Source organism: Rhipicephalus sanguineus, chromosome 4, assembly GCF_013339695.2.
Source record: "Rhipicephalus sanguineus isolate Rsan-2018 chromosome 4, BIME_Rsan_1.4, whole genome shotgun sequence".
In the NCBI taxonomy this organism is placed as follows: domain Eukaryota; kingdom Metazoa; phylum Arthropoda; class Arachnida; order Ixodida; family Ixodidae; genus Rhipicephalus; species Rhipicephalus sanguineus.
In genome coordinates, this window is record NC_051179.1 from 104,000,170 (window position 1) to 104,024,468 (window position 24,299).

General features: G+C 46.1%; 1 protein-coding gene across 1 annotated transcript in view; it reads left to right on the plus strand.

The window, feature by feature from the left end:
* Positions 1-1,248: 1,248 nt before the first annotated feature.
* LOC119390502 (N-alpha-acetyltransferase 25, NatB auxiliary subunit) overlaps positions 1,249-24,299 on the plus strand; it is a 66,768-nt gene continuing 43,717 nt past the window's right edge. The window contains exons 1-10 of the mRNA XM_049415292.1: positions 1,249-1,367; positions 1,735-1,820; positions 7,481-7,619; positions 10,504-10,803; positions 14,541-14,621; positions 16,261-16,372; positions 22,919-23,008; positions 23,132-23,301; positions 23,597-23,706; positions 23,973-24,038. Of these exons, the coding sequence (XP_049271249.1) occupies positions 1,295-1,367; positions 1,735-1,820; positions 7,481-7,619; positions 10,504-10,803; positions 14,541-14,621; positions 16,261-16,372; positions 22,919-23,008; positions 23,132-23,301; positions 23,597-23,706; positions 23,973-24,038 (1,227 nt within the window). The 5' untranslated portion in view covers positions 1,249-1,294. The remainder of the gene's footprint in view (positions 1,368-1,734; positions 1,821-7,480; positions 7,620-10,503; positions 10,804-14,540; positions 14,622-16,260; positions 16,373-22,918; positions 23,009-23,131; positions 23,302-23,596; positions 23,707-23,972; positions 24,039-24,299) is intronic.

A 24,299-nucleotide genomic window follows, 5' to 3' on the forward strand; every position in this document is an offset into this window, starting at 1 on the left:
ACATATGTACTGCTATCATACAGGCGTGACTCATGTCGGGTTAACGTCAACTGGGGTTTCAGTGTTGACTCCGCTTTTATTGCAGTCTGGTAAACAACACATTTCAGAGGCGTAGCCAGAAATTTTTTTCGGGGGGGGGGGGGGGGTTCTACCATACTTTATGTATGTTCGTGCGTGCGTTTGTATGTGTGCGTGTATATACACGCAAGCAAAACTGAAAATTTTCAGGGGGGGGGGTGTTGAACACCCCCCCCCCCTCCCCTTGGCTACGCCCCTGACACATTTGTATTCCTAAGAATCAGCAAGCTCTATTCAAGCGTTGCTCGATCCAGGAGGAATACGCTAACGAAAGTTACGTATGATATTCATATTATCGCACCGTAAAGTGCACTTCATTTCGATAATACTGACGTCCGTGCTCTAACGTGTGTGCTGACGTTACGTCAGACGATAACTTACCCATTAAATGCCAGCTGTACTCGACATTCCTGGTAAGCCCACGATGTGCACACATCTACTACACTCGACCATCGATCCACCTCCTAACGCTTGGTTCAAAGCCAAATAATGCAGTATAGGCAATCACTTCGCCTGAAACCTATTCCCACAATGCGTGGGATCTGCCAAATTTTTTGGGACACCATCAAAGCTACGCGGCTCAGTCAATGCAAGCTTGGCTTGAAAAAGAACCGAGTCTTTACGAGTGACAGAAGATGTCAAACAAAGCTAGATTTACTGAAAAAAACATATTTAATTGTACTTAAATGGCGCGCCGATCGCGCAGAGAGAAGGCGGCGGCGGCACAGCGAAAATTGTCGGCGGCGGCGCTCCGACGCCTCGGCGCACACCGCTATGTGTCATCGTGTAGTACGCATCTTTCCTCCATGGCAGTACGTTTCTTTCTGGTGACCTTGCCCTTCGCCGCGCTACAACGAAGCGACCCACTAGAACCAAGCCCACGTATACACCCTTAAAGGAAAATCCGCCCGAGACTTTCCAGTCAACACCTCGAGAAAGAAGTTCAGGGGAACATGGACGATTGAATCGATGAGCAACCTTCGCCTTCGCACATTATTTCGTATTTGGCGCCTTTTTTTTTTTTTTAACGCGCGCTCATAGAATCTGATACAAGGTTAAAATTGACATGTAGTTATTAATTACCAACGAACTTCACTATCTGTTATATTGTTTTCGCGTGGATATATGAAGCATTCATTATGTCATGACACTCAATAATTCGCTAAATCTAGCCTTACTGTGTTCTGCTTACCCTAACACTGGGAAGCCTCCAGTAATGGCGAGCATGTTGGCCGCACGTTCGCACGCAGACTCCAGCATAAGCGAGAGGCGTTTGCGGCCTGTCTACGGTAAGAATTGCATCCGATGCCGGCATTTCAACTCGGCTATTCGTACTCCAAGCGTGCCGTCTCGCGTCCGCGGGGCTCACGAAATTCCGCGGTGCTGGAAAGACGAAAAACGTGCTTTCCCACACCGCTCGCAACGCGGGCATGTTTCCGATTGATTCTTCGCGCTGAGCTCGAACTTATTAGCGTATTTCCAATCGTAAATAGTGACGCGTTGCCACGTTCTTCGCATTGGCAATGCGGCGACGCTAGCAGTGGGTGGAGCGTCGTTTGCTCGTGCGTTTCGCCGCTTCTGTTGATTGTGTGCCGCCCTGGGGCGTACGGCTTTTCTTTTGACGCATCGTTTCTTTCACCACCTATTTATCGCCAGATTACCTGGACAATGGGAACCACAAGAAAGCGTTGCAGGAAGCGGAGAAGCTGCTCAAAAAGCAAAAGGACTTCTCCTGCGCCAAGGTGAGAAGAAAATCGAGCGCTTTTCCTCGCTCGACCTGCTGCGTCTGGGACGGTGTGTAATCACGCGGGATTCGGGGCATATCTCGTTTGATTGACCCGCTGCTTGTTTTCGCACGTAAGCGTAGCTAATAAAGGGACCTGAGAAACGGTGTTGCTGAGAAATGTGCGTCGCTGCTGGGGGACTTGTTTGTTGTCTCGTTTTGGCTTGTTCCTTAGGCTAGCGTTTGAAAAAGTGTACTTTGAACCCGTTGTTTTGATGCCTGCGAAAGCGCGATTGCTGTTACCATCGTGCGTTGCCAAGAACGCAACGGCTGCGTTACATCATCGCGTACAAGTTGCAATTGCCTGGAATGATCATTCTTCCGCTAAATGCAACTTTAAGGGCGATACAGCTCGCGACGCTGAAATCTCGTTTCAAAGCGCAATCGGCGTGCGTTAGCATTGTGCTCGTTAGATCAACGTTGATTGATTGCCTGTCAAGTATGTTTTTGCTTTGTTCAGAAAGGGGTAAATGAAATTCCGCTTGCCTACATGCTCGCCGATCGCAGTGTTGCAAAAGTGCCACTGCCGTCGCCCATGTACGTGTGTGAAGCAACTATAGTACCAATGATTGTGACTGTGACATTGCTTAATTATTCGAAATTTATCTTGGGTTGACAGCTGGATCACAGCCAATTCATTCCTCATTTTGTTTCTTGAACGACAGCAGTCGGCATTTGTTATTATCATTATTTAAAGTAAAGCTAAAGGCATTAACGATAAACTAACGAAGAATTTAGTGCATGCCCTTTCATGTGGATGAAGCAGCTCACAGAACTAGGTCTCAGAAAGACATAAGAGAACGCGACGCTGCTTGCTTCACCATCCCGTGTGATCATCATTTTGTGTGCTGCTTCACCCACGCAGAATGACTGTAAATCACGATCTCTCCCAATCACGATCTCTCCACCTTATTGAAGAAATGGTTGAGCCCCGATTACTCTTGCCAGTAGAAATGACCTTTTACTTGCGCAAATGACTAAACCTCAGTGAAAGAAATACTGACTGACAGTATTTCTGCATTGACGTGAACAGTGCGTGTAATACACAAGGACAAGGAAACGACGAGGACTAGCACTGACTTCCAACTGAAATTTATTAACACAAACATAGAAAAACGAGAACAAGTAGGCACACGTGATCACCGCTCATTTGAATTGCGCATGACGGCAGGCATGGAGAGGGAACCAAGAACCAAAAAGAATTAATGAACAAAAACCACAAAACCGCGAAAAGACGTCAGGAGAAGCAACCGGAGTATGTCTAGGTTATCTGGCCGGATGAACTTAGGTAATCTATTTCTTTTTCAGTGAGGGTGATTGAAGGTTTGCTGATACAATTGCCTTTAGCGATGGCTGCAGCTTCAATGATTATGCGCGTGCTATCCTGATGATGCCTAGCTAAAATCTGTGTGTTATCAAATGCTGGAGCGCACCCGCATTGTGAACAGTGCATTGCAAGGAAACCTTCTGTTTCTCTGCTGCGTACCTTGTGGTTATGCTCCTGCAAACGTACATTAAGGCACCTGCCCGTCTGGCCGATATAGGTCTGTCCGCATGAGTACGATTTTGAGACATCGTTAAAGGGACGTTTTTCATTTCCTTGGCATGCACTATTATCGCTCTCCAAACACCAGAGTCAGACAACAGGTATAAAATATTTTACTTTGATTTTAAAGTTTTTGTCGCTGAGCACCAGCAAGCCAGCCCCACCGCAATGGAGATTATCGCGACGAGTCAACACTAGGCTCGTGCGAATAGTAAATTTTAGGTCCAAAGCGAATTCGAAGCGAATAGTGATTTGGTCGAAGCGAATTCGAATAGTTTATATTACATATAATAAAGAAAAATGAGCATATTTGTCAGGACTCAACTAACCAGCGCAATATTTCTGAAGTTGAAACAAGGCACATGCATATGTCATTCTTTTTGGTTCAAAGGGAAGTGGAAGCAACTTTGAGTAATAGCAGGATTTGGCTTTCGGTAAAATGCAAGTGATAGCATGTAAAATACGTTACGTTTTAAAATTTACTATACTTAGAGCATATAAGCCGGTATAACAAGCTTTTAAACTTAAAAAAATGATTCATTGATGTGAGGATAATACAGTAAAACCTCATTAATTCGAACTTTTATTTCGAAATCGTGCATAATTAGAAGGATTTCTGCGGCCCCGTATTTTGCAATGTCATTTTGAATGGATAATTTGAAGCGGCGGTCAGTACCAGCCCGGTTAATTCAAAAACTTTGGGTGCCATGTGCCAATTCCCAATCCCGATTTAGCCGCAAATCCGCAGAAACTATCGCCCTTAGGAGCCACAAGGCAATGCAATGTAGCGATAATAATTGGTGACAAGTCGAGAACCCCAGCCTCGCTGCTGCCAGCGCAAGAAAAACAAAAACAAAACAAAAAGCGGTCTCGTGGTCAGCTGAAATGTGCGCCTGCGGAAAAGAAGACATGCTTCACTGCAACACAGCGGTGACACGTGGGCAGCATGACGCATGCTTCTTTCAACGTCAGTGCGTCATGGTTTACCTATTCTTTCTAGGAAAATAGACAAATTAATAAAGGGCGGTCTGACGGAATTCATGATGTATGCGAACCTCCGATTGGCGGTTGTTCCAGCAATTTGCGCACTTGCACTGCTGGCGGAGTACTTGCCTGCAACACCTACTTCGAAAACTCACTTCGAAAACTTCAATGATCATCTTTTTCATCTAGAACACATCACGAATTCCGTCACACTGGTCATTATTAAATTCTTTATTTTACCAGAAAGAATGGGCGAATGGTCGCATCATGACACGCTGACGCTGCGAGGAGCAGGTGACATGCTGCCCGCGTGTCACCACTGTGTTGCAGTGAAGCACGTCTTCTTTTCCGTAGGCACGCATTTTAGTTGACCACGAGACCGTTTTTTTTTAACACGAAAGTGTTTTATGCCGGGGTCCACCAAGTACATCCGTCACGGATATGACGTTGATAAAATGGACGCCAACGGGTGAGAAAGGAAAAAACCAAGAAAAATATACCCCGCTGGGAATCGAACCCACGACGTTGCGACCGCGACGGCAAGCGCCCGACGCGCTACCGAGTAAGCTAACTCGGGAGATGCTGGACACGGCGCGAACGCGCCTTATATCTTTCGCACATTCTCTTTCGCGGCGGGCGGAGCGGGGCGGTGCCGCCGTCTGTGAGGTGTGAAAAGAAGTAATGCTTCACGATCGACACTTACTAGCGCTTCCTCCGAGATTGCACGCGATATCGGAGGTAATGGTTAAAGCGTCTCGATACCAGAGAGGTAGACTGGCCGCGCTGCCGTCGCCGAGGCACGCTTGCCTTTGGCTTCGTGTTAGCGTGCGTCGGCTCAACGGAGTAGCTTCCACGTGCACCAACGGGATTTCTCCGCGACCGACTGCTTCAATTGCGAGAGCACCGACTAACAAAACTGCTGCAATATGCGTTGCAGAAAGGACGCGATTCCGACGGGCGAATGTCGTGCCTTGGTGAGCGAGAGCAGCGCCTGCGAGACAGAGGCCAGCGGGACGCACGCGTTTGCGGCTCAGGCTACGAACCTCTACCTCCCGTGTTGCTGAAGCGCAGTGTGTGTTAGTGTATGCATGAGCACAGGCGTCGGCTACCCGTTACTAGAAAGCGCACACCGTGCCGTTTCTCTCCTTAATTGACGACGCTTTGAAGAAGCGCATACCGGGTACCAGTGTTGATTATGAGCTTGTTGATATCATCTTTACGCGGGATTCACGATTCGCTGTGTCCAAATATCACATCGTCAGCTACCACAACGGTTTAATAATGATCATGGGCGTTAGTCGTCGCGATAGAGACATGCTGTCAACATGGGTGCATCCACGTCAAACGGTGCTATAGCTGCCAAACACGAATAGACATTGTACAAGCTCTCATATATCACTACACAATAAGCCTACTTCTGTGAAGACACGTTTAACTTTCGTGTTATACCGATTCCTATGACGGAGGGATCAGCTATGTTTTTTTCTTCTTCTTTTTTTTTTTTTTTTTTTGCGCTGGCAGCACCGAAGCCCGCCGTTTCCCCGGTTTAGCGGAAAAATTGGGACAACGTATTGCTGGAAAACATAACTCTTGCAGCTGCAAACTCGCAGGCACAGCAAACGACCACCTCTGATTACTTCCAGTAATTCGAAGTTTCTTGCATCCCGCTTTTTGTATGTTTGGTTAATTTGAAAACCCGCCTAATTAGATTTTTCACAGTCCCAGTCACTTTGAATTAACGAGGTTTTACTGTATGTTCCTTGAACCTTGAAGTGGAGCTTCGCGGCAGTGCAAATTTCTCCTGGAAAGGTGTATTCACCGTACAACACACCTCCACTGCAGTGGAACCACCTTTACAGGGGGTTACATGCGGTTTATTTATGTTTATTCGTTCATTTCGAATACTTCGAAATTTCCTGGAATTTAAATTCGTTTCGAAGCGAATTCGAATACTGTAATATTCGTTCGAATATTCGAAGTGCTCGAATATTCGCACAAGCCTAGTCAACACAGTTCCACTAAGTTTGCAAACTCTGCATCCTGCATGCAGTACATAGCAGAAATCACTGAGTCAATGGACGCCAATTAGCTCATCGTTGTTTACGTGCACCACGAGCAGAAGACGGATCTGCCGCTAGTACGTTGCGAGTTACTGTCTCCCCGTGACGTCACACTGCCATGACACGTCACTGAGAAGCCGACCCCTCAAAATCGAAACTGAAAGTGTTTTTTTAAGGTAGCGCTAATTAACGTATATTCAGTGCTTTCTCAGGCACCACAATACTCTTTTTAGGGTTCTTGACACCAGTGCTATCATTTGGAGCAACAATCCGAAAATATTTAAAATTGGTGTCAGTACTCCTTTAAGAAAAGCACGAATGTGGAAAATGTGCACAAATGGACACCCTTCCCAAATTGCAAAGAAAAAAAGAGTGATTTTTTTTTCTTCAAATTTTGCCTTATCCTGTGCCCTTATAGATCAAAAGTTGAGAAGGTACGGTTAAGAACACGGGCATGGTGGAATGGTGCTATCTTTGTGACTTGCATAAACATAGGAACAGCACACCTGCCGACTGACGAGAATTTTTTGTAAATTTTGTGAAAATGGGTTTGTTCTGAGACTTTAGAAATGTTGTTGAGCTTAACAAAAAATGAACATTATTTGTGAAACAATTTCAGATGTGTTGAAATATGGGACATTGAAAGATTTAAAATTGATGCACTCAAAAAAAGGGATCAGACTGGTACAAGTATTGGCCAGCACAAAAAAAAAAAAAAAAACTTAATGCAGGAGGTATGCTTCCTGCAAACAAACTCATCCATAACAAGTTGGATAAGCAGACTGAAGAATATCATAGTACATATTAGTTAGTGTAAGCTTAAAGCATATGCAACTGAAAACTTACAAGGCAAACATCATGATTTTATTGAAACAAAAAAATAAGTTGATGTGCTCTCTACTGTACGCAAGGCTCTATCATTTAAACAACAGTGGACTCAGCTGGTCCTTCTAGAAATGGTAAAGAGTGGGATGTGTAGTTGTCAATGAAAGGGGAATGTCCTTTTTTTTGTTTTGTTTTGTTTTACAGGCCCTGAAAGCACTTGCCCTTGTGCGGTTGTCACGGTCGGATGAGGCCCTGTCTGTGCTCAAAGAGTTGCAGACTGAGGCCCCCACCGATGACGCCACCTTGCAGGCCATGACCCTCTGCTACCGTGAGCTGGAGCGACGTGAGTGTAAACATGAAATCTTTCTGGGCGTGGTACCTGTATTGGTTATGGCATGCTCTCTTGAATTTGGGGTCACAGCAGAGTGTTTGAGCCAAAAATGACACTGAAGCGTACAGGCTAACTGACGGGTGTGAATGCATAGCTGGCCTTGAATAACATGGCTCTTTCAGAGCCTTCGTATGCGTTGTTGTGTGACAGGCAACTATAGTTTTGTTTGCGCAAACATGGGTAGAATATTCAGAACAGGGGTCTCAAACTCACTTCAGCCAGCGGGCCGCAGTCACAAAGCTTGCTGAACCATGACACCTGGCTGCGCATTTGTTGGTGTGGAGCTGCTGCGTTGTTATTATCTTGCATACAATTATTTTGACCAACTTATATCCGATTTTCAGCACAAAACAAATGGCGCGGCTGCTAGGCTGACTTGGTCATATTTGATGCATTATAACTTGTTGGCAGCCAAAATAATGCAACGTTTTTTTATTCACAATGGTAGGTGGTGTCCTTGACTTCAATCGGAGGGATTTAAAAAAAAATTAAATATGTCCTTTTTGAGAAAACTATTTTCAAACTTCGGCGTTTTTGGTAAACCACTTAGTTTCAGCCCAGTTATCAAGTGAAACGGAGCGCGATAAAACCACGGTAGATAAATTAAAAGAGAGCGCAAATATCAAAGTTAATATGCACCGGTTTTTATTGTCCTCACTATAACTTGTTTGCAGCAATAGATTCCTGAAATACAGGTATTTTGTGTGATTTGCCATGTTTGTGATTTTTTTCTTCAAAAGTGCTTCGACAAGCAAGGAAAATAATAAACTCATAAGATTTTATTTCACTTGTTCTTTGTGGGGAATAGGTATTGTGGCCAAGAAGTGCACTGTTTTTTTCCTAGGTGCGCTCAAAATTCAGAAATCGTGAAATTGGCGGAAAAGTGTTTTTTGAGGCCAAAATTTCGATTTTTTTTTTCAGGTGAACAACATTTTTTTTCACAAAACTAACTTCGAAACCATTGTTCTGGGTCTAATGCCTAGGCCTACAGTAAATTTCATCAAAATCTGGAATGGTGACCGGGACCTCGTGTTCGATCTTATCTGGACACACCCTAATGGTTCTTAGCTGAAGAAGCTTTTCAGCACAAACTGATAAAGGACGAAGAACATTCAAAGCAACATGACGCCACCTGTCCTGTTGTTTTGTGTGTTTCTCGTCCTCGTTCACTTTGCGCCAAAAAGCTTCTTCTGATGTCTACAGGCAGTGTTTATTGGTTATGGGGCAGCAGGATTTTGCCAAACGCGTCATTCGGAGCTCGCTTGCAAGTGGGATAGCACGTGCACTTCTGTGTCCTTTCCTGCACATGCTTCTGCCTTTGCATTGTACCCACTACAACAAGCAGCTATATTTATGTCCATGTGAAGTAGCGTCTTTGTATTTGTTCTGTTTCATCTCAATGTTTGCTACAGAGTCGTATCAACTCGGGTCCCAACTTGTCGAACTCTTTATTTTAATGTTTATACGCAATTTACGTAATTTTCAAAATCAAATTTTCAATTTTTTTTGTTGTGGTTGTACCGGATTCATATCACTGAAATTTTAGTTTCTATGTGATATTAACTTATATTTTTGGGCTCACGTAACCTGTTTCATTTTTATAGGCTCATGTGACATTTTACTGTCATTGAAATCATTCTTCACTGTGCTGATGTTCAGTAACCACATGCAGAAGAAAAGGCATTTTGAAAATCTTGAGTGTTACTTACATGTGTTAATTTTGTACGTATTCCTTCGTGAATTCAATCATTGCATGGTGCAATGAACGGTATGTGCAAGTATGTTTTAATGTGCACAATTTTATGTGAGTTATAATAATTGCATGCGTGGGTTACCTACTCATGAGCATTAAGGTTACTGCTCCGAGTCATGGTTTCCTTGCTCTGAATGGAAACTTCCCCCTCCAAAAACTGCTCCAAAATACCACTAGACACTTTGATCACTATGTTAGATGATAAGGCTACAGTGTTAGAATGGTGCTGGTCCCAGATTTGAATCCCATGCCTGGGCGAATTTTCATCAATTTGAAAGCTTTCTTTGTGAGATATCCATATGGATTTTCTTGGTAGCTTCATTCTACAAACAGGTGGTTGATGAGTTTTGGTTTGCTTAACCTCACTCTGCTTTGTAAGCCAATTGATTGATCGATCGAAGGATTGATTTTTTTTCAAGCTGATTGACAGATCAGGAGAATATATGTGACACTCATGTCGGCCACGGTGGATCAGTGGCTACAGTGCTCGGCTGCTGACCCGAAGGTCGCGGGTTCAATCCCGGCTGCGGCAGTCGCATTTCGGTGAATGTGAAATGGTAAAGGCCCGTGTACTGTGCGATGTCAGTGCTCGTGAAAGAACACCAGGTGGTAGAAATTTCCGGAGTTCTCCAATACGGCGTCTCTCATAATCGTATCGTGGTTTTAGGATGTAAAACCCCAGATATTATTATTGAATGTCACACTCATGACAAACACATACAAATATTTGTGAATAGCATTTCAGTGCACTATGATGCTGAAATGCTACTGGGTTCCATTACTAGTCACTGGGCATGATTTCTTTGACGCCCTCCGCCATGGTGGTCTAGTGGTTATAGCGCTTCACTGCTGCTTTGAAGGTCGCGGAATTGAATCCCGGCCATGGCAGCTGCATTTTGATGGAGGCGAAATGCTAGGGGCCCTTGTACTTGAATCTATGTGCGCATTTAAGAGCCTCATGTGGCCGAAATTTCCGAAGCCCTCCACTGTGTTGTTTCTCATAATCATATCATGGTTTTCACACGTAAAACCCCAACAATTATTAGCCTCTTTAACATCTATTTTGTTGGCATATGCTCGCAGCGGACCTGGTGGTAGAGGCGTATGAGCGTGCCACCCAGAAGGAGCCTCAGAATGAGGAACTCCTGTCGCACCTGTTCATGGGCTACGTCAGGGTGGGGCGGCCTCGCGAGCAGAGGCGGACTGCGTTGGCCCTGCACCGGCTGCGCCACAAGAACCCATACTACTTCTGGGCTGTCATGAGCCTCGTGCTAGAGGCCGACCAACCGACGACCTCTCCCGCCGAGCGCAGCACCCTTCTACTCCTCGCGCAGCGCATGGTCGACAAGTTCGTCAAGGAACGGCGCATCGAGGCTGAAGCTGGTACGTTTGCCTCCCCTCTGCTTGCACGTGTCCAGATTGTGCATTGACAACAAGACAAACGAGTAGACACGTGCAAGTGCTGACTAGCATGTCTTAATGTGTCCTAGTGGTATGCCTTACTATCACTGTCGCACATCGGCGCAAGTAAACTAATTGCATTTTCTACTTTTTTTTCTTTCGGTTTTAGAATCGTTGCGATGAATCTCGATTTATATTTTTGTCGATTGCAGCACCAGACGTCGTTTGAAAGTCTCTTGTTTGTAGGGTGTCAAGAAGTATTCCTTATTACATTGAAGCATTGACAGGATAAAATGAAATGTTCCACGTTGCCAGTTTCTTCACCTTCTGTTCATAACAATGAGAAAGCTCAAACATTATCAGCCTACACCATGTGCTTGTGTACACGCTGATGCTGTTTTGGTTTTTTGTCTGTTTCATCGTGCTGTGTCATGTCTCAGTGCGCCACAGTATATCATTTGGCTGCATAATCAAGCCTTCTTGTAATGACCCCAGTTAAAACGAACACAAAGGCACTAATGGCTACGTCGAGAGACGCGTAATGGTTCCGCTCACCTCACGTGGCTTTGCACTCTCGGTCCTGAGGTCACACTAGAAGGCGGAGGCGTTGCAGGGAGTGACAATGGGGCGCAAGTCCTGCGGCTTGGATGAGGTGCAGTCAGTCGTACATTCTCTAGTCAAAAGACCCCACATCATTGGAAGGGCGACGCATATTTCACCGCGCTGTGAAGTGGAGGCTAATGGGGAAGGAAGGGCCACAGGGCCTTGGCTACAGTATTGCAGCAAGAGCGGTGTAATTGCTCTCTCCGTGTATCGTTCCCACCACTGCACGCGTAAACATTACACGAGCCGAGTTGTGGCCACTCTGGAGGTACTGGGATGCCCATATGTCTGTTCCAGACAGATATGGACTCTCGGACTGACCTGCGTCACCATGAGCAGGGGTGGCAAACACGCTATGTGCAACTGCAGTGCACATAATTATTAGCATGACCACGCCCACTGCAGGGCAAAGGCCTCTCCCATGTTTCTCCAGTTAAACTAGTCCTGTGCTTGCTGTGCCCACGTTATACCCGCAAACCTAATTTCATCTGCCCACTTTAACTTTCTGCCTCCCGCTCGCGCAATTTCCTTTTCTTCGAATCCAGTCTGTCACAGTGAAGCCTCGTTGATGCCTACCTGCCAGGAGTGTGAAATAATTACGCACTAAATATTAGTATTCATTAATCACCACGTACAAATTTGCATCTCCTGATGTGTGCCTTCGCCACCAAGAAAGAAATAAATGCAGTACCACAGCAAATGTTGTCTAAAGTACCCACCACAAAGCCTTTTCTTCCTTTTTGCCAAAGGGCAGAAAAGATTTTGGCACTCTCGCACAACCGCCCCACAGCGTGCGGTGGCGACGCCAAGGAGCATTTCGAAACTATTACAGGATCCGGGACACGCAGCAACTGACATAGCGACAGAGCGGACAGTATCAGCTTTCCGTGATACATGTATACACGTGTGTACAGTAAAAGCTCGTTAATTCGGATTTCACGGAACCGGAAAAAATGTCCGAATTAACCGAATGCCGAAGTAACGAATGAACAGGAAGAACAACATTAAAATCAAGTTGGAGAAGCATACCTTTATTTGCTGAAGTATTTTGTAATGGTCGTCTGCGTTTTCACGCAGATTCCGGCTTACATTACAATTTTTCTTAACTTTTCCAAATGGCCAACAGCACGCAAACTGTCGGAAGTGCTCAGGCAAACGCCCTCTAATATCAAAAGCGCCTCCGAGACTTCCCGTGAGGTGCGATGAGGCCGCGACATCATTAGTAATTTCTTGATCGGGCAGGAGACCAGTCGTGGCGACACAATCATCAATCGCGATGTAGTCCTGAAGGGTCATATCTGTGGGAAGGACAGCATCGAAGGTCGGGCAGTCACCGTCGGTGGACTCGGCTGACACCTCGTCGATGCCACCGTCAGCTACTGCCGCATGCTCGGGCCTCACATGTAAACACGGTCACAACGGGAAAAAACAAGAACTCCGTAAGAAGAGACGGTGCCGACACAACACAAGGGAAAATGGCGTCGGAGGTGCAGTGGAGCGAAGAAAGAAGACGCCGACGTTCGGTGACGCCGCGATCGCCCCTACTTGTTGATGACGATGGCGATGTCACTCAAGTTTCGGTTTCGCCCCAGTGGTGCCAGCGCTGCTTTACCACACATTTGTGTAGCGGCAGCCGTAAGAATTTGTCCGAATTAAGCGGTGCGGAGCCCTATTCTGACGAATTAAGGAAGGTTTGGTCCCATAGATTAACATGCACTTTGGCCAGGACCAATAGAGCCGTCCGAATTATACGAATTTCCGAATTAACGGGTGTCGAATTAACGAGCTTTTACTGTACCACAATCTGCTACTAAGCAAAAACTGACACAGTTTCATTGAACCCGGTATGGCCGTGTGGCACCGATCATCTCCTGGCTAGTTGCGTACAGCGTGTCACCAACTCGGCTCACACCATCACTGTTGGGCTGCTTGCTGTACCGCACGCGTGCATTTGCTGTAGCAGTGTTCTTCGTACCCACTCCACTCCAGACCGTGCACTGATGCAGCAAGTAGCTTGTTGAGTTAATGCGGCAATGATGAGCTTCCTGCAAGTGATGCACACTCCGCGATGCTTCAGCGGTCCTGGCAGCGGACGGAGGCGGATTTGGGTTGTTGCCTAATAAAAGCGTGCAGTATGGTTACGACAGTGCTATGCTTGCTATACCTAAGGTGTGCGTTTAGCGGGATAGCGTCAATGCAGCGAGGTTTCTCGGCGCCAGCAGACCCACAACGCTCAATTCCACAACATTGAGCTGCCGTCATTTCAACAAGGCAGCAGCGATCGGCGGCTAAGCATGTTCAGGTTGTCGCCTATGAAAAGCATGCAGTAAGCTTACAGTAGTGCTACGACACACGCGTGCTCAAGCATAGCTGAAGTTACTTATTGTGATAAGGTTGTCGGTGATAAGTCATACTGGCGCGTTCATCGGTGGCCACCCCTTCGCCTTCGTTTTTTCCTTTCCCGGTGCTTATCTGGTGTCGGCAAGTTCAGTGGCGCAGTAAACTTTTATGGCACAAAATGTTATCACGGTGTGCAGGGTACACACTAACTGGTAGGCATAGGATGAGCCACTACGGCTTAAGCGGTCAAGGAATGCATTATGCTCTTTGAGACTCGGGTCAGGGATTTGCCGGCAGTACGGTTTAACCGTTAGTATGTCTAAAATGGGTATATATTAACAAGGTTTGGCTGTATTAACGACCAGCGGTTATCTTGCCTTTCACTGTATGTCCTGCCCATGCTCATTTTTTCCTGATTTCGACTAAGGTGTCCTTAACAAGCCTCTCTTCTCTGACCCACTCTTATAGCACAACGTTTTCTGCAAGCATGACCTGGCTGGAGTGTATGCCCATGCATGTGGCCATGCTATGGGGTGCACAGCAGCTTTTATTGCTTATGAGCTCAATCAACGAATAGTTGCCAAATGCAGATTGCGCATTTTGAAAGCTTAGCTCAGCACCAAGCTATGACTGCCTAGCCAGGAGAGAGGGTGCACTGGCCTGCATTTCTTGTAGATGCAACCAGACATTTCTGAGAGCACATAGATGTGTGTGTGTGGTGTAGGTTTTACTTGATCCCTGTTTATAAATGCTGAATGCTTTGTGCATCTTTGCAGAAGTGCAGCTCTACCTGATGGTCCTAGAAATGCAAGAGAAGTACCAGGAGGCTTTGGACGTCCTCCATGGGCCACTAGGAGGTATGGAGCCATGCTTCTGCTATTACGTTGGTCCAGCAGCTTTGTTTGTCTACGATGATAATTAATGCTAACGTCTAAATTGACTTGAACATTGATATCTATTCGTTTACTTTCTTAATTAATGAAAACAAGAAATTTTGTGGCTGTTAACGTGATGGTTCATGGTCAAAGACAATAGGCAAGGCACACAGGATATGTCTTGATTCTTAACTAATTTGAATCAGTCTCTACCACAAACTAGAAAAAACTCACAGGGTCCCTTCTGCATTCGTCTAAGACAACTTGAAGATGAAAGCCATCCGGTGTAGATATTTTACCAGGCGCTTATTATGGAAGTGTCGCTTGTATATTACAGTAGACAGACTCTCGTTAAACGGAACCTAAAGGAACCATTTACTGAGAGATGAACGGGGGTGCAGTATTCAGGTAAGAAACCAAACATAGCAGAGGCACAGTTGCAATGATTCTGTTAGAGAGATTTCCATTTACTGAGAGTCTACTGTATTCTTTTTTTTTCACTCGAATGCTGCAAAGATGAAGTGAAGGCACAGCTCACGTTGTCACAGGATATTTGCATTTATTTTATTAATTTTTTTATTGATGTGGCTGCCGCAACGACAAAGTGGACATGCAGCTTGCGCACTCTTGTAATATTTTCTGTACCTCACAATGTGACCTTGAAACATAGAGATTAAGGCATCGGAAAAGTGTTGGAGCTCTGTGGCATCCAAATTTTGTTGTCTTTGTCTAATAAGAATTCATATACTACGTGTGTGAAGGTCAATGAACAATGTCAAGATCGTTTGAATGTGATGTGGGTCACATTCTTTACTGCTCCGAGCAGCATTTGTGTATGGCAAGATGTACGTATGCCATAGTGGGAGATGTGCAAGCATTAGATTGGCCGTCCACAGCCAATCCCTCGCTGCTTTGAATGCTTTCTGTTGTCTTTGTGTATATTGTTGCAGGTGTAGGCGCGGCTTGGTGCTGTATGATGCGGACATTTTGTTCAGACATATTCAGCATTTAGTTCCCGAGAGCACTGCAGTTTTGCCTTTTAGAAGAGAGGGTGAAAGCGTGAAAAACCCGCATATAATACGAGTTTTTGTTTTTTCTTTTCTTTTTTCTTCAAATTTTAATATGTGAAATTTGAGCAGTTGCTGAAGAGTACCGCCCAAGGAGTGCTCCTCATCAGATGACGAGGATGAGTTAACTTGTTTCAAACTTACGATTCCTCAAGTAAAGGCACAGCTTCTTTTCTCCGTTCATGCTGCATTACATTTCTTGTTGTACTGTTTTCTTCTTTCACCTCACTGGAATGGCGCACCTTGTGTAAGAATGCAGAGTAAAAAAAATCACACCATCTCCGCTAAAGGGGACCATGAGGTGATGCGAAGCAGCGTTTCGGCATGTCGAGCCTGCGTTTCAGAGGGGAAGTGGAGGGGGAGAAAGTGGGAGAGGGGAAAGTGGGAGAGGAAGTGTGTAGAGAGGGTTCGCTGCACACCGCAAGGGTGGTCACGCCACACACCACCACCACCCCCACCACTGGTTTGAACTTCACATCTAAAAGGGGGTTTAAGCAATGTCCGCAACAGCACAGACTTTTAACCGTTTTCGCCTTCCTTTTGCGCATTTGCAGAGAGCCTGACTTCTTATCTGGACTTCGTGCACCAACGCAAGGTGGAACTTCTGTCCAAGCTGGGCCGCTGGCCTGAGGTCAACTCCGTCTGCAAGTCGCTGCTGCTTGGCAAGTAAGTCGGCTTTCTCGTTGTGCGTGCATGGAGCACCCAGTTGTTTGTTTCAAGGTCTCGCTCACAGGTTGTTGATTGGCCTTCCGTTTACTGTGGCATTTCAAAAGCTTTAAAGTAAGACTGTGAAAAAGTTCAGAAGCTTCAGTACTAAGAAACACGCCTGTTTCAAAGCAAAGTACAGTAAAGCTACTGTAATGCGTGCCCCCTTCTTAACAGTACTATAATTGATTGAAGCGTATTGGCAGCAACTCCCTGAAATTATTTTTCTAGAACCTAATGTATTGTCTGACAAGTAAAGCCATAGCTCTTCATTGTATGCCTCCTGGTTAGTGCAATTGGTCGGACTAAATGTCTTGGAAAGGCTGCACTGAAGCTACACCTACCTGAACATTGCAGTTAGGTGATAGACAAGCTTGCTGAGTCACTGCTGCAATTCATGCGCCATTCAGTCAGAAGCTCTTGTGTGACTTTCAGATATGCTTCACACGCCTTGTGGCAAATCCTTGCGAATAGAAAAGGAAGTTATTTATACTAGGGGTGTGCAGATATTCGAACTTTCAAATATTTTTCTTATAGTGTTTACTATTCGATTCGATTCTCACTGGAATTTAAATATTTCAAAAATTCGAACTTCCAGAAAATAAATATACCGTAGACTCTCGTTAAACGGAAACTGAAGAGACGAAGAAAATATGTTCCATTTAACAGAAGTTCCAGTTACTGAGAGATGAATAGGGTTGCATTACAGCTCAGACCACTTATAACGTAACCGCTTACAGTGCAGTACCGGCTATAATGCGGTTTTTTCTGACTCCCGTTTACCCTCCCATAGAACTCCATGTGTACGCATACCGCTTATTGTGCAGTCCCCCGAGATGAAAGACCGGTTATAATGCGGCTGCCAGAACGTTCTCAGAGATGTGAGGGAGCGAGCGTGCTTCTCAGCGGAGATGCGCCGGCTGGGGTGACAGCGGCGACGGCGTTACAAAGGAGGAGGGGACGCAGAACGAACGAAGAAGGAGCGGGGGGAGAAAAAAAAGGATGGCTGTGGGGGGCAGTAGCCCGGCGCAGGTGCGTGGTGTGAGGAGGGGGAGCGGTTGCGTGGCCGACGGAGAAGCCTTTGCCCCCTTCGGCAGCTTGACATGCACGCTCCACGACGTACGGGCGCCCGCGTCCGCATCAAGAGCGCGTCACCGCTGTTTGTCTCCGTCGAGAAAATAGTTGCTTCTTCGTACAGCGCAGATATCGCGCGTGCAACCTCGATTCCCCCGCAAGTAACAATGCTTTGAGACGCAATTGAGCTTTCGCCTTTGCCACCAACAGGCGGACTTACAATCTTGAAAGACTTTTTCAGGATAGTTGCCGCGGCTGTTCTCCCGATCGCGAACCAAAACTTCGTTTCACGCGTGATGCCCTCGGTTTAGTTCGCGAGTGCGATCTGTGTCTAGGGCAAGCTTCTCGCGACGGCATGCCAAGTTGCAACGCGCACGCTAGGCCTAACAAGCGCTAGCTGCCATGTCGGCGGCCGCGGACTGCAGAAGTTGCGGTTTGGTGCCGAGTCAATGAAACATTTTGCAGTTGTTGCATTTAGAAGGGGTGACTTGCATCTTTAACGAAAACGCGGGCGTGCATGTGAAACACTCGAGTGGTGGTTTGTGGTCGCCAGCGTTTTCGACATCGCGAACGCGCAGTGTGTTACCGCGGCGACTTTCCGTGACGGCGCGTTTTTTCCGCGTTCGTTATGTCGGCACCGCAGGTCCGCGGACGCTAACCGTTCAACATTTTCAAATGTAAACAGATGCAAACTTACGTCCCAGTCGCGCGCCTGCCTGTTGGACATGTTTTGCACACGTGCAACCTTTCAAAAATGTTGTTTTGGTTATAGTGCGGTACCGCTTATAGTGCGGATATTTGCGACTCCGGCGACTTACGTTATAAGCGGTCTATGCTGTATTCAGGTACAAAACCAATCATAGTAGGAGCAGTTGTTCCATTTCAGCAGCCGTTTCATTTAAGAGATTTCCGTTTACCGAAAGTGCACTGTATTGGTTTCACTCGCTTAAAATGAAATCATAGCGCTTCTATATGATGCACGCAAACCCAATTCTTCTCGCAAACTTTGACCTGTCAGAAAGGTTAACAGCTGTCACCTTACTCTGCCTGACGCTGTTTTAGACAGGGTAGCTCGACCAGTCTGCTGAGACTAGCAAGAGTGTAGCGTAAAAGTGTGAAGCGCAGCATCTGCTTTTACCGTACTTAATCGGAAAAATAAAGCAAGTGCAGTGCACCATCATAGAAAGGGAAATTTATGCTGCTGGCGATTCCTTTCTTTCAGTGATCCAGTTTTGCCGTCTTTAAAGGGGTTCTGCAACACTTTTTAAGCGTGGTCAGAAAATGTTGCCAATAGGTAGTCCAGGCTCCTGAGAACACGCAAGCCAAAGATTGTACACAGCACGTGGACTGCAATTTACAATAATTTTTTAAAGGGATACTGAACAAAAATTTGAAAAAGCTACGAAAACACTTGCATTCGACTCGAACGACACGACTGTTCCTATAAACAGCGTTTATTTCACGTAATTTCGAGCAGTTGGCCGTATTTTTAGTGGATTGTGAGAGCGCGGCAGCTGCACGCCAGTGCGCTTGTCGACGGCCGTGACGTCGAATGCTCCAGCAAGGGGGGGTCAACCGGCACGCTCTCTCCTGCCCTGCCACTTCCCTTTCTCCACCTCTCCTCTCAAGAACACCTTCCCGACCGTGAGAACACATTTTGAGAGAGACGTGCGGCAGCGGGTGGCGGCTTGCGATGTCGATTGGTAAGCGATTTTGCAGTGATCACGGTTGGCGAGTCAGTATTCGCCGAGTTTCGCGTCACTTCCTCTCTAGTTCGCGGCGCGGCCGCTAGACGCGCCAATTTGCGAAAAATGCATTAAATTCATTATTTTCTGCTAGTCTCTGGCTGAAATGAAGGTTGTTTCAACAAATTTCAGCACCCAATCTTTCAATTGGGCCATTTATCTCGGCGGCGAAAATTTTGTTCAGTATCCCTTTAAAGTCAGCTAGAAATCATTCCCTCTTCTTTCTACAAATGATGCCATATACCCAAATGACCGCGCCATATACCCAAATTCACGGTGATTGGGTGATTCGAGCATCGTTGACTGCATAAATACTGCGGCCGCCGCAGAAGGCTGCCACATACCCACGCGCATGCTCGCGATCACTCTGAAAGTAAGCAACGCGTTCAAAGGGGAAAAAAAGAAAAAAGCGCTCATGGTCGTGATGCACACGTGACGTACCTTCTTTCCCCCATGCCATACCTCTCTGCTTAGCTTCCGATGCGTTTGTCCGGTCGAGAGAAGAGAGAAAGGAATTACAGCGTGCAACAAATCTCTGTAACTACGCTCGTACATGACGGATTCTAAACATTTTTGCGGCAGTCGATTCGGGAGGCAATGAACTCCTTTAATGAAACCATTCGATAGTTACTGGGAAAAGTGTTGCATGGCCCCTTTAAAGGAGTCCTGACACAAAAATTGTTGCCCCGCGTTTTTTTGCTGCAATGTGTTGCTGGGTGCCTGTTAGTCATAACACGGCACATCGTTTGCCGCAGCACGCGACAGATAATTAATTTCAAGCTCCTCATTACCGACACAGCCTCAGTTTCGGTTTGACAGAGCTCCAAAACGACAAGCCGCCGGGTGCAACTATCGCCACCTAGCGAGTGAAACGCTCGGTCACGTGAGCACACAGAACAGTGACGCATTTCCACGTGATCTGTCGTCGCCGGGCTCATCGTCGTCTGATGGCGACGATTTTCTTGCGGCGGGGATGGAAGGAATTTTCGACGTGGCGAATCACTTCAGCTTTGACCCGCTGGCGAGGAGCGATTCGTCGGGAAGCGCGTCAAAACAGAAATGGCGGCTACGACGTCATCATAACTTGTACCGGCTGCAACGGTTACGTAGGGGAAGTAGGGGGGTCACCTCGGGTCACCTCCGAAGGTGTCAATGCACCAGGTGCGGCCTATAATGCTGGATCGCGCTCGCAAACTTCAAAATTCATATAAAATACCTTCCAAGCTTTATTCGCTGTCGATATTTTGCAGATGATACACGCACGTACACGGGAATCGATCCAGCAGGCTATCTCGGCCGCGAAATTTTGTGTCAGTACCCCTTTAAGGTCACTTCTGGATAAGCCTGGATCACGTGCCGTTTCAAGGGCCGTTACCTTGACCAGCCCAGTCTACACGGAGCTTCTTGAGAACAGCTGCAAGCTTGTTATCGAGGTCCGGATATTATTCCATTTTCGGCCCGTAGAAACTTTTCCCTGTCAACGTGCAGCTGAAGATTTCCTTCTTTTATTTGCAATGCTCATGGATACAGGCTTCGGGCATGCAAAGTAGATGCGACGTAGATGTCCTCAGCGTGCGAAATAATTTTCCCTTGATATGAGCTTTCATAATTAAAATAGGTGCATCACAATTTCCACTTCACTGGAAACAAATTTCACGCAGAGAGGCTGTTGTGAACCATGAAATGGAAGCGTTTTGTCGCCATTTTGGGATCGTGGTGTCGCTACATCTGCCACTGGTGGTCGGCGGTTGCTAATGCTGCGAACGCGGTTTCGGTTTTCGTACTCAATCAATTTGCATTTTGCAAAACGTCCGAATAATGTCTTGGCACCGCGAAATCATCCTGTGAAACAAAATTCAGCTGTGTCATCCAAAAAGCGGCGAAATATTAAGTTATCCAGGCTCGTAGCAATATTGCACGATACATCACCCGCATCACTACGTAACACCTAGCAGCACAGTTTTGTTTTCATGCAGTGGACAGCGCGCTGCTGCCAGGTAGGTCTATGGGCTGCCGTGCAAAATGAATTGTTTTCTTTTTCGTCATGTATTGCACTACATTTTAACGTGAAAGCGTTACTTGGCCAGGTTTGCAAAAGCCGTGTGCAGAAAGCACGTGATTTTCCCACCAGAACTGACACCAGCGCCAACAACTGCCGCTGAATTCACTCGCAGCCACAGAGTAGCAGAGGGAAATCCGTGCAGTTGATGAACTCCCAACTCAAAGGGAGCGTGCCCTTGTCCATCACATCAGTTGGTCCTCCACAGCTGTTGAAGGAGGTGGAGAAGTTGAGGAAATAGCGTTTTTTCTAGGCATGTGCGAATATTCGAGCAATTCAAATCTTCGAACGAATATCACAGTGTTCAAACTTGCTTCAGTATGAATTTAATATGGCCGCATTTTTGAAGGAGGCGAAAATGCTCGAGGCCCGTGTGCTTAGATTTAGGTGCACGTGAAAGAACCCCAGGTGGTCGAAATTTCCGGAGCCCTTCTCTACGGCATCTCTCGTAATCATATCCCGATTTTAGGACATTAAACCCCAACAATTATTATTATTATAAAATTCATATCCTGCTACTATTCAAAGTTGCTTCCACTTCACTTCGTACCAAAAATAATGACATTCGCACATGCCGTGTTCCGATTTTTAAAAATATTGTGCGGTTGGTTGGGTCATGACAAATATGCTCATTTTTTTTATAATATGTGATATATACTATTCAAACTATTCGATTCGAAATTATTTGACCAAATCGCTATTCACTTCAAACCTAAAATTTACTCTTCACGCGTGCCTAGTCTTTTCCTTTCACGTGTAAAGTGTTGTCGACACCACTTTAGTTGCACTACGTCACGTAAGTAAATACAATTCGGCCTCTGCATTGCCTCATTCTTTATGAGGCAACTAAGGAACACCGCTTAGCAGCATCCCTCCAGCACTTCGCCAACATAGCCAAGAGAAACGCTTTCATGTTTTTTTTCATACGAATATGCTTAAGGATCCTCTGCAGCTTCTTTTTTTTCTGTAATTTCGCTTCGAAGTATTCAAGAAATATTCTAAAAATGTTCGACTCACACTCAAACTTTAGTATTCGAATGTGCTTCGCACCCGAAATTTTGGTGTTTACACAGCTCTCATTTACCGTAAAATGCCGAGCAAGTGCCCTCCTCCCTTTTTCGGGAGATCTGAAAGAAGCGCCAGGGACCGAGCAAGCGCCCCCCCTCCCCCCCTCTCCTGCGTCCTCCTTTTTTCCGAGATGAGCATCGCTTGTGTAAAAAGAACCACAAGAATGAGTGCACTGAATGCGTATCTAATGTTGTTTATGAAATTCCGTTGTCATGTAACCGGTCGTATATTGGTCAAACGGGTCGCTGCTTCAATGGTTTGAAAGGGACGAGAGGGAATAAAAACAGTAAATAAATAAAGTATTTCGTTAAAAACATGGATGGGCATTTTTTATTTTTAGCGGCTCTCCCGCCACCATCTTGCATTTCGGTCCGGGACTGAGCAATCGCCCCCCCTCCAAATCTGGTCTGATTATCCTTCACCATAGGGGGGGGGGGTGCGCTTGCTTGGCATTTTACGGTATATATTTTCAGAGTTTTCTATTCCTTTGGCTTCTAACATCTATCGGTGGCACGTAGGCTGTACTGACACGCGGAACTGTTCTTTCTGCCTCTTTGCCAGCCCGGACAACTGGCAGTACTACAAGCAGTACTTGGACAGTGTGGAGAAGCTGCAGGCTTCTGGCTGGACGCCCAAAGAAACCAGCACCGAGTGAGTCACTGAATGCATCGACAGCTGTTGAGCCAATTGGGGCTTCCCTCTTTAAATTGTCTCAGTTACGCTGTGGCAGTTAATTTATTTCTGCCTCTTCATCTCTTATGCGCGTCCTTGTAGAGACGGTGAGAGCGACGAGTTGTGCCCGGCAGCCGACCACACGTACCCAATGGCCCTGGCCTTCATCGAGTCTCTCAAGGAGTCCTGCAAGAAGGGTGGACTGCTGCGAGGTCCTTGCATGGCCCACGTTGCCGTCATGGTCAGGGAGAAGGCAAGTCCGGAAGTCCTCGGTGAGTGAGAGCTAGCCTTTCCGAACTGCACTTCTTGACGTCGGGTCCTTCATTCGGTGCGAGCGATACCAATTGAGTGGGGGCGCGAGGGACTTTCGGTGGCTGTTATCGACAAAGAAATTTCGTTTATCGGTGCACAGAAAACAGTGATAGACTCTAGCGCAGGTAAAAAGGCAATCTAACCAAACCTAATGTTTTCCTTTAGTGTCCCTTTAATTAATGAACAGTCTTCCACTGTGGCTTGGCTCGCAGTGTATACAATCTTGCTTTCTTGTTGGTCACGTGGCATACATAGCGGCCCTGCTGATGGACTTCTTCAAGAGAACTAGCCACAAGCCATCCTGCCTTCTCGACCTATCCTACCTGATCGACCTGTGTGCCCTCGCCACCGAAGACATTGTCAAGGTACACATTACTCTTCACTTTGTTATTTAGATTAAAAAAAAAAGACTGAGCTGTATATTCATTTTTCTTAAATAAGGGAGGAAGTATTTTGTTGGTGAGAAAGCGAAAGGGTTGTCGAGACCATTTCAGCAAATGGCAGCCGTAGTAAATTGTTTATTTTAAATAAACGCATGGCACATTTCGCCTGATCATCCCGCAAGTACACTGACAGTTTTTATGCATCGCAGGTGTCTGACCGCTCTGTTTTTCTGCATTTCTCATTTCAGTTGGTGGACAGGATGGAAGCATCACTCAAAGCGGCACTGCCCGAGAGCTGGCAAAGGCCTCCTGATGTAAGTGCTGCTTCTTCTTAGCCACTCATGCGCTGCTTCACCTTTCGTGGCTGCAAATTCAGCACAACTTAACAAATTCAATGTGTGTAACTTGCGCATGTGTCTGTTGGACAATTTTCAATGGCAATCAGGTTGATTGTCAGTGAAACTCGTCTAATCATATTGACTCTACGCACTTGTCTAACAAATGGATTAATTTGATAACTATTAAAATGCCGCATTCATATCTTTTCGGGTGCAGGCAACATGTTTCCATTCCCA